Here is a 14,596-nt window from a genome sequence, read left to right on the forward strand (position 1 = left end):
GGGTGAGGGGGCCGGTGGGCAAAGCTTCAGGGCTGGGCCGGGGGCGGCGGGTCGGGAGGGGCCGGGGGCTGCACCCGGGGCCGGGCCGGGCTGGACCCGCGTGCCCGGGGTCCCCCTGGCCGCGGTGCTGCCTTGTCACCCCGTCACTGACCGGGTAACCTGCTCTCTTGCCGCTTCTCCAGCCAGCAGGTGGTTGCTGCGGGTGCTCACACCGACGTGTGTCCCTGGGGTGTGTGCTCGTTCGTTCCCGTGTGCAGGGCGTGGGGACCAGGACTGTGTCCTGGCCGCGGGAGTGTCAGTGAGGGAGTGAGAGGGGGCACTTGCGAGAGACAACAACGAGCTGATTTCAGTGGTAGTGGAAGTTTAGTGATTGCTTAAATGAGAAATGCTAGAGCCAAGCTTTGATTTTCTGAGGACCTTCTATATCATTTGAGGTTTCAGGGGATTATCAAGTAGGTGCAAGGTTGGTAATTAAACTCCCACAGTTATTTTTTCAAATTCAGAGCAAATCTGTTCAAGGATACTTTTTTTGGGTTAGATTTAAAAAATTGAGATCATTGTCTACATATGTACTTGTACAGAAATAACTGAAGTGCTGCATTAGAACCAGTTTAGTACATTTTTATCTCAGTTGTGTTTCAGACCTTTCTTGTTACACCCTTTCATCATCTGGTTATTGGTTTAACTGTTTCACCCAGCTGCAACAAATAACAAATGTCTAACCACTGATTATGCTGTTTTCCCTTTTGATCAGCAAAGGCCTCAGCAGGTGAAGCTGCTTTGCAGAACAGCCTGTGTCACCCATTTGTAGCACATGTTTTCCGAGCCCTGTTAAGTTGTGAGCACAAGCGTATATTTATTAACAAGTGGGTCAGCAAATAAACAGGTTGGAAGTTGCATCCCCATGTGGCAGCCCAGTTTGACGCTTGTCTCCAGGGCTACATGTGTGGCACTTGCTGGGGAGGGAGAGCTCAGGCTTTCTCCAGTTCTCCCCTGATAGCTCCTGCCAGGGGCAGGCTGTGCAAGCAGCCAGGAGTGGTGCTGGCAGCACACAGGGCATGGTGCTGTTGGTCTCTGGTCTGTGGGTGTGATCCTGCATCACGTATGAGGGTGCCTGGCAGCAGGTTTGCTGTCTTGGTTTTTGCTGGCAGCAATTCTCCATCTGGCAGAAGTGACTAAATTATGTTTTTTCCGTTAGTGCCTCTAACAGAGACCCCAGGATGTGTTTTGTTACAGTGTGTGTCTCTGCTGAGAAGCCTTATTAAGCTGTGATATCTGCCTATTCAGTGTCTGCGAACTTAGTTTCTTACACAAGACAGCACAAGGGCAACCCCTGCCCTGTGTCCTTATTACTCAAGAAGAATTGTATTTGAAGCAGTTATTCTGAAAGCAAAACAAAGCTCCTTGACTATGTTTTGTGTGCTCTTGATGGAGACAGACCAAAAATTTGTCATCAGAGAATTAAAAGCCAGAGGAAAGGGAGATTAATTTGTGGCCGAAGAAATGTAAATCTATCCAGTTACATTTGACATAGGGTCCCAAAGGGACTTGGGGTCTCAGGAGTTTATTAAGTAGGTATTATCTGTGTGAGCATTAGTGAAGTCAGGGCAGCTTGCACCTAGTTATATTATTTAAAAATAAGGTTATGATCATCCTTTTCATGTAATACAAATATTTTCATGCAATCAGAAGTGTAATGGCAACAAACTGAGAAGCAACAAAACCAAAACGATTTATTTTGATTTGCTTGTTTCATACACAAAGGCTGGATGAGCCCAAGCCCCTCAGCACGGCACCAGCAGCGCCTTTGTGAAGCTTCTGCAGAGGCTGTTCTGCAGCTCCCAGGGGCTGGCTGCAGGCACGGAGGGTCCCCAGGCTCTGTCCCGGTCCACCAGAGTGAGCTGGGGACCTCCGGGTCCTTCCCGCACCTTTCAGTCCAGGTGGGCTGGGCAGGGGATGGAGCAGGAGGCAGGTCCTGCAGCCCGGGCGGGTGGTGTGAGCGTGGCTGGGGGGCCTGGCTCCGCAGAGCCCAACCAGCGCGGTCCTGGCAATGTTGTGCAGGCAGAAAAGGTACAGTCTTGAGGCTTTCTGCTTTGTGGGGTTTTTAAGACTGACGTTTGAATAGGTGTTTGTAAGGTTTATGGGGTTTTTTTAGGCTCATTAATACCGTGATAAGAAGACCCAAAATAGAAACTTAATGTTTGAGCAGTCCGAGTCCACGCTTTTATCCTCCTCTTTGCTAGTAGGTGTTATGTTTGTTCACCTTAGTAATGTTAAAGCTTAGTGAATTGTCTTTAAAGTGTTTTAGGCATATGGAAAAATCATGGCTCTGTGTGAAGGTGCAGTGCCCTTGCTGAAGGTGTCCTTTCCCAGCCTTCTGTGCACACAGAAGTACAGCAGCTTCACTGCTTGTGGATGGCAGCTGCTCATCCCCGCTTCTGGGAAGGTGTTCATCAGGAATAGAAATAAAATGGAAATTGTAATGGGCTTATTTGAAAGATACTCTGGCTTTGTTTTATTATTTTAAAACCAGCAGTGAAGACTTAAAATGAACTCAAACACACATATTTTCTGGGTGGTAAACCCTAAGGAGCACATGCTGTGGAATCAGGCAGTGGGTCCCAGCGGATGGGGCAGCGCAGCAGGCACGTGTCTGCTGGGTAGTGCTCGCCAGCCTGGCTGGAAAAATAAGCATAATCAGAGACATTAAAAATTAAGCAAAGTGTTTGCACATATTTAGAATAGGCAAAACGCAAGCAAGATGCCGCTTTTCTAAACCGCTTCTATCCAAACCATTCAGCACAATATCAGAATGAAAAATGACAACACTTTGTCATCTGTTCAAATTGATATTGCACTCTCTGCAGTGACAGCTGAAAAGGCCCACAGGTGCCACATAAAGAGGTGACCATGTTGTCATATTTCATTTAGGCATCCCTCTGCAAAGCCATAATTACCTAATTAGGTTGTTAATTAGGAGATTAGCATTTCACTATATTGATAGAATGCTCTTTGCAGGCATGAGTCTAGATACAGATTTGTCTGCCCTAATTTATAATCTCTGCAATTTTTAATACTTATTTGCTTAAAATCTTGATGCAAGATACCTCAGGTTAGCTGAGAATCAACTTGTTTACAATGAAATGAAGATTTGACAAGATCAGGAAACAAATAGAGGAGAGTATGCGGTTTCTGCACATACTCCAGCATGCTCTCCCTCCTTCCCTGAAGCTCAATAATTAAAATATCGGAGTTGCTGTAATTTGCATCCTGATTAGTATGACAACAAAAATACAGCCAAATTCTAAGCACTTAATAAGCATAGAAATACATACCTAATGCCAGATTGATTTACAGGTTTGAAAACTAAAAATATAATTTATTGGGAGTTGTGGCATGTAGTGTTTTCTCATCATAACTTTTTTTCTCATCAAATTCCAATTTCACTTGTGAAAGAGCACTTCTTTAAATTACTTTAAATGATTATTTACTTTTTAATGACAGGACACAAGGCATGACTGACAGCTTCTTTAGATAAGTATTCATTCTTAAATGCACTTGAGCTTTTGTTGAAACAAAAACTTGAATTTTCATATATTGTGGTTCACTTTCCTTTATCCTGCATGTGCAGGAGGCTGTCTGGCATTCAAGGGTTTTGATTATTTGTACTGCTGCAAATGTAGATAACCAGAACCATTTCTTTTGTAATTGTAGTCAGAAGTTAACTGCGAAATTATTTCCTATAACCTGAATCATAAATTTTGAAGTGTTCGAACCATCCTATTCCAGCTTGTATGATGTGGGGAGGAAAAAAATCAATTTTTAAATTCTAATCTGCCTATTTTTTTCATTAGTTTTTAAGACTCCTTTGAAGAGCTACAGTCGGAGAGGTGTTTTAAGTCCATTGACTATGGAAGCCCTTGAGCGATAAGATGACCTGTAATGTTGTATAATCCTTCCAGCCTGCTGCATTTTGAGATTATTAGTAATTGTTTTAGGTCCAGGTTGTGCCTTCCAGAAGTTGCATCTTTATTTGGAAAGTTTTTGTTTACCTTGAATAAGGCTTTACTTGTTTATTACTTCCTTAAGGAGGACAGTTAAATATATTTTCTTCTAAAAACAAACAAAAATATGAGATACTGCTTTGCAGAATAAGAGTGGACATTTATTTTCCTGCTTCTCCCTTTTTACTTTTATAGTTGACATAGCAAAATAACCTGGCAGGAATTGGCTCAAGAGTTTTGTGGAGAATTTACAGCTGGTTTTAGTCAATGGAACTGACAAATTCTTAAAATTATGCCATTAGAACTGATAGAATTTCAAAGTTGTGGCTCTTTCCCAAAGCAGAACATTTTAGTTGTTTACAGCTTTCTTTAGTTTCTATTATTTATTCTTGCTTAGGTAGAGGTCTGTGAGCAAGCTTTCTTGTGTGCTCTATGTAGTACATTTTGAAGCATGAGAACATTTGCTGTGAGGAAAATATTTCGTGTACTTTGCCCTGCTGTTGTACATCGTGAAAAGGTGGTGTTAAGTGGAGGATGAGGCAGTGGCAGCCAGGTCGTGTTTGGTGGAGCAGAGTTTGTAACCTGAGCTCCTTAGAAGGGCAGATGTGGTGCAGGAAGATGTCCCTGTTGTCACTAGTTTCACTTTACTGAGCAAAGTCCACAGTTCTGCCAGAAAATATGTAACAGAGCCTGCAGGTGAGAGGGGCGTGGGGGCTGAGGGCCAGGAGGGCAGACCCAGGGGAGCTGCCCCACCAATGGCAGGAAACTGGACAATCCAAAATAACTGGGTTTTCCCAAAAGAAAGGTAACCTGCACTCAGTGTTTTTCATGCTCCACGTCAGATGTTTTCCTCTGAAAACATCAGTGAGAAGGGGTGAGGTGTGGCTGCAGCCCCATGGCCTGTGTGGTCCTGCTCTGGAGGAGCAGGGCTCGGGTGTGTGAGCTTCTCCTTTCCCCTTATCTCATGCTTTCTTGGGTATCTCATTGACAATTGGTGTAGGGTAATGTGTGAATATAAATCCAGCTTGGTTTTGGGGTAGGTATGGTGGGGAGAGGAAAGTGAGAAACACTTCCTTGCATTTGAAGCAAGGCAGCGTGTCAGGCAAGCAGAGGAGCTGCGAGGACACTCGGTATGTTGTGGTGAGGAAGTTGCCTCCCCAAACTCAGGTGTGTTCACCTGTGTATTCAAGGTATAGCTTGTATAACTACACACACTATTCTCAAGACCTTTTTGTCACCTGCTGGGAGCTGAATAATTTGTTGAAGTGTTCTGCATTTCTTACTGTGTGCTGTATTATGGACGAGGTTGATCTGCATAGCAGCCCTGCTTCACTTGCTGTGAGAGTCTACAGATGCCATAAATATAGAAGTGGGTTACTGGAAGAGGAATACTTCCAATAAAAATAGTAGACTGACATCCAGCTGTCTGATTCTGCTGCAAAGTTCCTGTGAAACCTGGTGAGTTGTTCAGCCTCTTGATGGTGCAATTTTACATCTTTGAGGATGCTCTCCAACCACACAAGAGTAATTGGGGGCTCAGTAGTACAGAGTGACACCAAGGAGAAGGTGAGGGAGGGGGGTCATGTCCAGGGAGGGGGTTAGGTAATACCCAGAAAGACAGATGAATAGTAAAGGTCAAGAAAGTGAAGGGCTGATTCAGCTCTGTCCACCTGTGTGCTGAATCTCAGAAGGTGTTTGCCAATAAGTAGGATATCATCCCAATGCTGACCTGGGTATCTTGTCATGCTGTGTGGGCTGCACTGTTCATTTTCAGTGTTTGCATGGAGTATGCTTGGCAGCTGATTGCAGAGTATTTTATTTAATAATAGAATAATATTAATATAGTGCAAGTATTAAAAACTCTTTGTTTGTTTTTTAATGATTAAAGAATTTGTAAGTTGAAAGCCTCTGAATGCCATTAAATCCAGCCACTGCACATGGATGTGCCAGCTGTGTGTGAGTATCAGGGATGCAGACAAGGCAGCGAGCTGGCAAACCTCAGCAGATCTAGAAATTGATCTTGTGTCTGTAGTTTGGCTGGAAATGATGGCATGGAGGCTTCAAGGTAGTTGTGTAAAGGTTTGCAAACTTGAACTTTCATCCTCTGAATTCTACTTCGTATGGGTTCATTGCTCCTGAGACCAGGGCTGTGCCATCTCACTGTGTTTTGCCTTTACCAAAAGGAGGAGCCAGCTAGAACTGCACAGAGAACTGAAATATGGTGTAAAAATCTGAACTGAGTTTTGGGGTGTGAACATTTTTCTTTAGAGGTGTTAACTGTTCACAGAATTTTCAGTTAACATTATTTTTTTGAGAAATTAGTTTTAATGTGTCATTTTGAAAATTTTGAAGAGGAGGACAAAAAATAGTATTAAACTTTATTGTTTGAAATGGAGTTTCTAGTAATTTTTCACTTTTTAAGGGAAAAGTGATTGCGAATGTAAAACTGCAGAGAAGCTCGGGTGATTTAGCACAGGGATTATTAATAGGATGAAGTCGGGGTGCAGAGTATAAAGGTAAAATCCTCGCATCTGCTGTTACATGTTGTTAACTCCCTTAGCAGACATTAAATCATTTCAAGTACAATAATAGTGTGGGAGGTAAATTAACTAACCATTAGCAATCTTATAAATACACAATTAACATGCCAACGTTTATATGACACATTGATGGGGCAGCAGTAATTTTTGATTGGGAGTTTGCAGACCTTTTAGAAGCCTAAAGCGGTTGCTTATTTAAACAAGTTCTTACTGCTTGCAGGTAAGCCTGGCCTTTTCTAAGAAGTGGTGTGTAAATAATTAAGTTTGAAAACATTCTCCGTGCACTTTAAAAAATATCCATACTCTCTGTACTTGGTTGTGGCTGTATCTCCAAGTCTCAACAGCTGCCACAATGTTAGGGCTTCAAGGCGTTTCACACGTAAATTACAGCCAGGAGATGGCTGCCTTCAGGCAGGATATTTGCCTTATGGCCCCTCGCTTTGAGGACAATGAGGAATCCTTCGGGGAGAGCAGGCCTACTTTCTGTAATGGAAATAGAAAATAAAAAATGGAACGTGGAGTCGCAGCGTTGCTGAGGTCGGCAGGAACCTCTGGAGATCCAGGCCTCCCTGCTCCCAGAAGAGCCCATCTAAAGCGGGTTGCTCAGGGCTTTGTCCAATTGGGCTTTGAAGATCTCCACGGATACTGGTGGAGCATGTTTAGCTAATAGCATAATTTATTAACATGTAGGAGTAGTGTATTAATAACAAGCAGCATGTCACTTATTTCTCTACCATTATTTTATTGAATTCCTTCTTGCTGCTGGGTCTGTTGTTTAATATAATACTTTGGAATTTGTCTGTTTTTTAACACAGAAAGGACAGAGTCTCTCAGGAAAAAAAAAAAAAAAAAGAAGGCAATATATGTGGCCAAGGGAGTAAAAAAGGCCTAAAATTATGAAGGTTGTAAATCTCTGTTTATGGAGTGCTCTAATTAGCAGATGCTGATGTTTGTTGTGAGGGAGGGTACTGGCAGGGGGGTGGGTTTGCAGTTTACAATACATCTTCAAAATTCTGCTTTTGTCGTTAGATCAGATCGGTGGGCAAATGAAGTATTACTTTTGCTTCCAAATATTTAAATGCAGAAGCTGCTTCAGGAGGCTCTGCATGTTAATACACCTTTCCCTGTGGAAGCATCCAGGGGAAATGATGTAAAGTGTTTGCTGGTCCTGAACAAGCCTCTGTGAGGTGTTCTTTTGCTTTCTTCTGCTGCAATCTGCCAGGAAAAGGCCAGCTGCCTTGGCCTGATTTCCATGGGATGTGGCTTTGTGTGACTTAAAATTGTTTCTTTTCCTTTGATATTTTCTTCTTGCTGCCATAAGTTTTACAAACAGCAGGGACAGGGGTTGTTGGGTTTTCTGTGTTCAGAATACTGAAGACATTTAGTTCTATAGCAGGTGTTAAAATGTTGGGTTTTTTCCTCAGATACACAAAAGAGTAGGAAAGCAGTGGGGATTTCCCATCTAGTTTTGCATCTCTGTGAGCTCAGACCCATCCAACATAACTATAAATCCACAGGTACAGTATAATAGGATAAAGCAGTTTGAGTGTGGTTTGGGTTTTGTGGTTTGTTTTTTCTTTTCTTTTTTTTGCCCTCTGCTTTGCTTTGAGGCTGCTGGAGTACTCTGAATGAAATATTTTAGGTAAGTGGCAATTACTGATGTTAAAGTGCTTAAGAATTCAGGCATGTGGTCTATGATCATGGAGCTTTTTCTGTATTACAACAGTTGCCCTGTATGAAGTGCCACGCAGATGTTCAATATCCTGCCCTGAGATATTAATCTCTTAATGTTTAAAGTTTTTTCTGGAAATGCAAAAACTGAAGAGGGTCTATAATAAAGTAATCAAAGAGTTGGTTTGTAGACACAGAAGAAAAACAGTAACACTCATATGATGGGTGAAAAGAAATTCAAAACCCTATCTGATTTTGTAAATTTATTAATTTGAATGGACAGATGTGTCTAGTGTGTGTTTTATGTCTGTCCTTCTGTGTGTAGCTCCTGGAATGTTTTGCCTTGCAGCAACCACTTGGACAATAATGGGACCTGTCTGTAGGTGTCTACTGTGTTCTGTTGTCTCGGAATTCAGGTTTCAAGCTGTCTTTCAAAATCCCTGTTCTTTAAGTGGATCTCAGCAAACACTGTAACTTAAGCAAACTGGAGCAAAATTAAAATAATTCATAGTACAAAACTGAGTCAGCTGGGTTTTGTGCATCTGAAAGATAAGCCTTTCTGAATCAGGGTTTTGATTGGGGTTTTTTTGTGGTTGTTTGGGTTTTTTTTCCTAAAATGCTGTGTATGTTATATTTCTAGGTACGGGTGTCCATGAAACAAGATGGAGAGGAGATAGTAGAGTGAAGTGGTGGCCTTGTGGACAGAATGGCTTTCCTGGACAACCCAACAATTATTCTTGCTCATATTCGGCAGTCACATGTGACCAGTGATGACACAGGGATGTGTGAAATGGTCCTGATAGATCATGATGTCGACCTTGAGAAGTTTAATCCCTCATCAGCATATGGGGACAGTGGGTCAGAAACACAGGGGAGCAATGGTGAGACTCAGGGCTACGTGTACTCCCAATCAGTTGATATTACCTCAAGCTGGGACTTTGGAATCAGAAGACGATCAAACACAGGTAGGTGAAGGTTGCAGCCAAGATAACATTCATCTTCTGAGTTCAATTTCTCTTAGCCAGGCTTGCATGGACAAATCGAAGCATGACTAGAGAGGTGTCTGTCAAACTTTTCCATTTGTGATGTCAAGACCCTTTTATACAAGGACATGCAATGATTCAGTCAGTGTGCTGTCAGCTGAGTTTTAATGGCTGTTTTGTGTATTCATGTGCAGAGGGACGTTGGGATAGTCCGTTTTATAAATGAAAAATTGTAAATTGTAAAGACATCAAGTTTAAATCCAAAGTACCTGAACAGTCTCTGATATTTCTATTGTTAATGTCTGGAGGGATGTTAACTTTTGAACAGGATAGTTATTTCAGAGAAAATTTACCTACTGACGCATCAAATCTATTTTTTATAAAAGAGGGGAATGAAGTTTGGTGCAAGCCAACAAAGTGAATGGTTTGTATGTGTTTTGTCTTCTGAAATTTTATTTCTGAGAAGAATCTTGAGGTAGGATTTAAGTTACCAAAGTAGGAAGCTTAAGGGTGTACACCTTCTGAAATCACACTGTCTTGACTGGAAGAAAACTGTCCTACTTTTTTCATCTGAGGGATATTTAGACTCCTTTTAGACTCCTTATTCCCAAGGAATGCTGCAATCAGAAGTTCTGGGTATAAAATAGATTTGAAAAAGCTAGTGTGGGGTGGTCAGTACTGATTTCTTTTCTGTGTTACAGTGTATTTTTTTTTCAAATTATTTCTGAAGGTATTATAACACCACCTAGAGCTCAGAAAAAACATCTCTGCTCTACCTAAGTAAAAGGTTGTATGACATTTAGTATCTTTGAATACCTTTTACAAGTAGGTTATCAAAACTTACAGAAAGACAAGGCACTGATCTCTTGTGATGGAAGAGTAGGATTTGGAAATAAGCTGAGTATGTAGCTGCAACTGCCTGTAAGGCACAGTGAAAAGCAGGGTGTGCCAGCCTCACGCTGTCCTGGAGGTCTTGTCTAGTTTGATGGTACAGTTTATGCGGAAGGAGAGGCAAAGTTTAAATGTTTATAGAATTACTCAAAAAATAATTGTGATGGATAGTTTCACCAAGTGGCTGATAGAATAATCTCCAATTAAATTATGGATTGAAACCATTTCTGTTTCCAATTGGTGGTATATTCTAGAACAAAGGTCAGGACACGCAGTCTGTGGAGGAGCCAGGTTTTGCTTCTTGTCATCTAGCGTGTTCCATTGTTTGCACTGGTACTGCCAGGAACCTAATGCAGGTGTCAAGGCAATTGGGCTATTATTTGAGACAGAGTGGGGTGGAAAAATGCCCACAAAGAATGCAAGTTGATCAGTACTGAACCCTGTTCAAAAATACAGGAAAAAGAATAAATGAAATAGAAAATTAACTATTTTAATCTAAATGTTTTTTGCATTACACAAGTGCTCATCTAAGTTCTTGATGGAAGATTTATATGTGCATAGAACAAACTGTTCATATATAAGTACAAAAACTCAGTACCTGTGAAATCTAAAATTTTTGCTCCTAAAGTGGGCAAATGTAAGGTCACTTCTTTTTTTACTTAATCCATAACTACTTGAATATATTTAACAAGAGCAAGAACATTTGTTCTTGGAAAATCAAGTAATGGTTTTTAGGTTTGGAAAGAGAAGGTAGTATATTTTTGTGTATCAACAGGTAATAGCTGCCAACTTTAGCCTGCAAGCTCTTTTTTATGCTCTTTGGGTCTATACCCTGCTGAATAAAATAGCTTCTGCTGTCTTTAACCATTGGTTTTGGATGGAGTAGATCCTGATTAGCTTTTGCAAAAGTCTTTTTATAATAAGTACCTTACTAGGATAATATCTCTTTCATAAATTGTAGTAATAATGTGTTACTGTAGAAGACTCAACCATCTCTGCAGAGGCTAAGCATTGTTGGTTGATAGGTGGTTTTTGTAGGTATGCAAATTTGGAAATTAACTTTAGGTGCATTCTAGTATCAAAGTTCCCCCTTAGTCTTGGAAGGGATGTGCAGTGGGTGTGCCAGGCACGGGGCTGGCTGCCCTGGAATCCTGCCTCCTGCTCTCCAGGAGCCAACTGGGTCAGGGCTGGGCTTGGGCTCCATCTCCTCATTGCCTGCTCTGTCCAGAGTGCTGGGGATGTGGGACAGCAGGAAAGTTCTCCCAACCCACGTGACTAGAAACAAAGGCTCATCTAGTTGCTAATAGTTAATGAAACAAGAACTGCACTTGGTCAGTAACATTTTTCACACAGAAAGCTTTCAAACTAACATGTTTCTTGTGGGAATGAACCTTAAATAATTCAGATTTCTAATAGGTGCTGATCATTCCATTTAACTTGGAGTTGCAGTAATACAGTCCCATGGTAAATGATAATTTGTGGCCAAATGTAGAGAGTAGAATAGGGTGGAGGTGGTAGAGATGGTCACTGCACTCCAGTGTGTTTGTTTGGACAAGGGCTGAAAACATCAGGTAGGATTAAAACAGGTGTTGTACTTATTTATATATGTGTTTTTCTTCATCCATCATTTGCATATGAATCTATCATACTTTATGATGACCCATGGGAAGAAGGTTTTTGGAAGGTAATTTTGACCTGCAGTCTGGACAGTAATTGGAAAAATAAAAAAGGCTTTTTCTTTCAGAATAAAAGACCTACACTACAAAGTTTTTTTACCCAGTATTTAAGCATACCTGTGATGATACATCTTATTTCATTAAGAGTGTAAGATACATAGAGGTATTTAGGCACTAACCTCATGTTGACTTAACTGGGATGTAGGCATGACAGTTCCTATGTGTTTGCACCTCAGGCTGTTGTTACAGCTGTTAAACCTCAAAGTTGTTGGATTTTTTTCAACAGTTCAGTTTTTATGGGACCAAAAAAATTAACTTCTGTATTCACAATTTAGTTCAAAGGCTAAATGTAAAAGAATAATAATAGGGGGAATATAAAATATTATTAATGTTTTTTAATTGGTGAAATGGCTCAGGAAGCTCAAATTGTATCTAAAAATTGTCAGAATAATTTAGAATTTTAGAATCTCTTCTACAAATCCATTTTAGTTAATTAATGATCTCAATACATCAAAATTGCTACTATATCCAGCAAATTGTTTCCTTCAATGATCAACATTATTAGCCCTACTTCCCAGTCTAATCTGCTTTCTTATTTTGAGTGGACACTTCAGAACATCAGTTATTTCTTGTGGTCATTGTCTTGAGTGTCTTCTGCCAGGTTCGGTTGACCATTTTCTGAGGGAGATCTTGCTGGTAGCAGAAAATTTAAGTTATTAATCTGGTACCCTGGCTTGAAAGTTTTTGACATTATAACTACTTGAGGCTTTTTTCAAACTGTATTTTGAACATGGAGTCAAAATATACATAAAGAAATATTATATTCATTTTAGGATTTGACTAATGTTGTGAAGATACAAATCATTTGTTTTACTACCTATAAACTGTTCCAGCACACTAAAGAAAAAGCTATGCTAATTTATATAGCTTTGACATTTTATAATTTTCATGATTTTTAGATAAAGGATTTTATATTTAAAACTTTAATAGTCTAGTCTGAGTTCATTTATCTTTAATTTTTGAAACGGGTAGAGTAATTCATAACAGTAATTTTATTCCTGTAATGTAATATTCACTTCAGTTCATTTGTGCATTAAAATTCCTTTAAGACCGTTATTAATGATTTATATAATGAAATGTCATATTAATCACAGAAGTTTTCACATTTTATTATTCTCTTCCATGTTAATACTATCTTTATGATCTCTATTAATGTTTTATATCCTCTAATTTCAATTATAAATCAAGAACATTTTCATGTTTTTGTTGGTATTTGCTTTTCAGGGGTGCCACCTTTAAAATTTTATTACTTTTTCCCCTACATATGCAGTATAAAACATCTTTATTCATATAAAGGTAGTTAATTATGTCTTTGTTTATAGTAAACTTTCATTGACAAACTTATAGTTATAATATTTCTTTTCAAGCTCAGAGACTAGAACGGCTGCGGAAAGAGAGACAAAATCAAATAAAGTGCAAAAATGTTCAGTGGAAGGACAGAAATACTTCTTACTCAGGTAAAAAAAAAAAAATCTATTTTCTTCCTGTTTATATTTCTGCTTTTGATGGTTGCAACATTTCCAGTTTTTGATTTTTCTCTAAAGCTTTCCAAGGATAGAGGAGGTACAAATGATTGTGTTTGCCTTCTGTTCCCCTGCTCTGTTTCCCACGGGGGGGCTGGGGCCGCAGGCGTCTCATTGGGTTTTGGCTCTGACTGGAGCCTTCCAAGATAAAGGCAAAGTAAAGAAAGTGTTTAAAATCTAGTTTGTTGGTCTGAACTGATTAGACTGGCTGCTTTATGTTTTGCAATATAAGGTATTAATGCAGTGTTTGTGTGTGCTGTCATCTTGTAGCATAACTGTCTTATAAAGCTTCTGCTGTCCCAGGGAGCAGGAGCGGGAGGGAGCGAAGCCTTGGGTCACTGGGCGCTGCGCAGGGACCAGGAGGTGCTGGGTGCAGGTGATGGGCCAGGGTCTGCATCCAAAAGACAGGGTGGTTATCTCCATGTCGTTGGGACTCTGGCTGTTTCCTAGGCCATGTGGTGTACCAGATGTGATGAAGACTTTTGCAGAGGTTACTTTTATAGGTATATACGTTTGTGGTTACTTTTCTACATAAGGGGAAAATCTTAAGAAATAGTGTGTATTTATGATCTACTCAATTGACAGCATAATGAATGCTGCCTTAGCTTTCCAAGGAAAGGCTTGATAAGCTAATACTGCTGATATCTCAAAAAATATACTATTCATTTTTTAATTATATAATTCAATATATCTGCCTGAATGTTCTATGTAGTTTAAATTATGATACATGAACTGAAAAACCTGTCTCAATTCTCTCATCTCGTAGCTCAAGCCAGTATTTATTCCTGTTGTATTTGATGTGCACTCAAACTTTTGTATGGTATGTCATGTCTGCTTCTTTCCAAACTTGTGTATATCTTAATTAGGTCCCTGTGTAATCTCTTTTTTTCCTAAATCCTTGTATCTTCCTGCCTGTTTGCAGAACCTTCTCCAGCTCTGTAATAGCTTTTTTTGAGAGGAGTGAAGAGCTTCTCACCTGAGCACCACAGCTGCACTAATCCTTAAGCACAGTGTTCAGCTGTGGTTGGAACCTCTCTTAATGCCTTCTAAATGTTTTTACCTTTCTACCTCCATAAGCAGAGTTGTAGGTTTTAAAGTTTAATCTAACATAGCCTCCAACTCTTTATGCTCAATATTTTATAGCTTTTGACCAATGATGATGCAATTCTCCTTTTGTTCTTTATCCCTGCCTAGACACCGCTTGATATTTCTTTACACTGAGTTGCCCTCAGGATCTTGTTTCCTGCT

The 14,596-nt window shown here is 40.2% G+C and overlaps 1 protein-coding gene across 3 annotated transcripts in view; it reads left to right on the top strand.

Annotated features, from left to right (window-relative positions):
* Nucleotides 1–8,856: 8,856 nt before the first annotated feature.
* The window catches only part of MAPKAP1 (mitogen-activated protein kinase associated protein 1), an 85,052-nt gene continuing 79,312 nt past the window's right edge, over nucleotides 8,857–14,596 (top strand). For all 3 annotated transcript variants that reach the window (XM_009998813.1, XM_009998815.1, XM_009998814.1), the window contains exons 1-2: nucleotides 8,857–9,180; nucleotides 13,193–13,282. In XM_009998813.1, the coding sequence (XP_009997115.1) occupies nucleotides 8,922–9,180; nucleotides 13,193–13,282 (349 nt within the window). In that variant the 5' untranslated portion in view covers nucleotides 8,857–8,921. The remainder of the gene's footprint in view (nucleotides 9,181–13,192; nucleotides 13,283–14,596) is intronic.

Source organism: Chaetura pelagica, unplaced genomic scaffold, assembly GCF_000747805.2.
Source record: "Chaetura pelagica isolate M959 unplaced genomic scaffold, ChaPel_1.0 scaffold405, whole genome shotgun sequence".
Classification (NCBI taxonomy): domain Eukaryota; kingdom Metazoa; phylum Chordata; class Aves; order Apodiformes; family Apodidae; genus Chaetura; species Chaetura pelagica.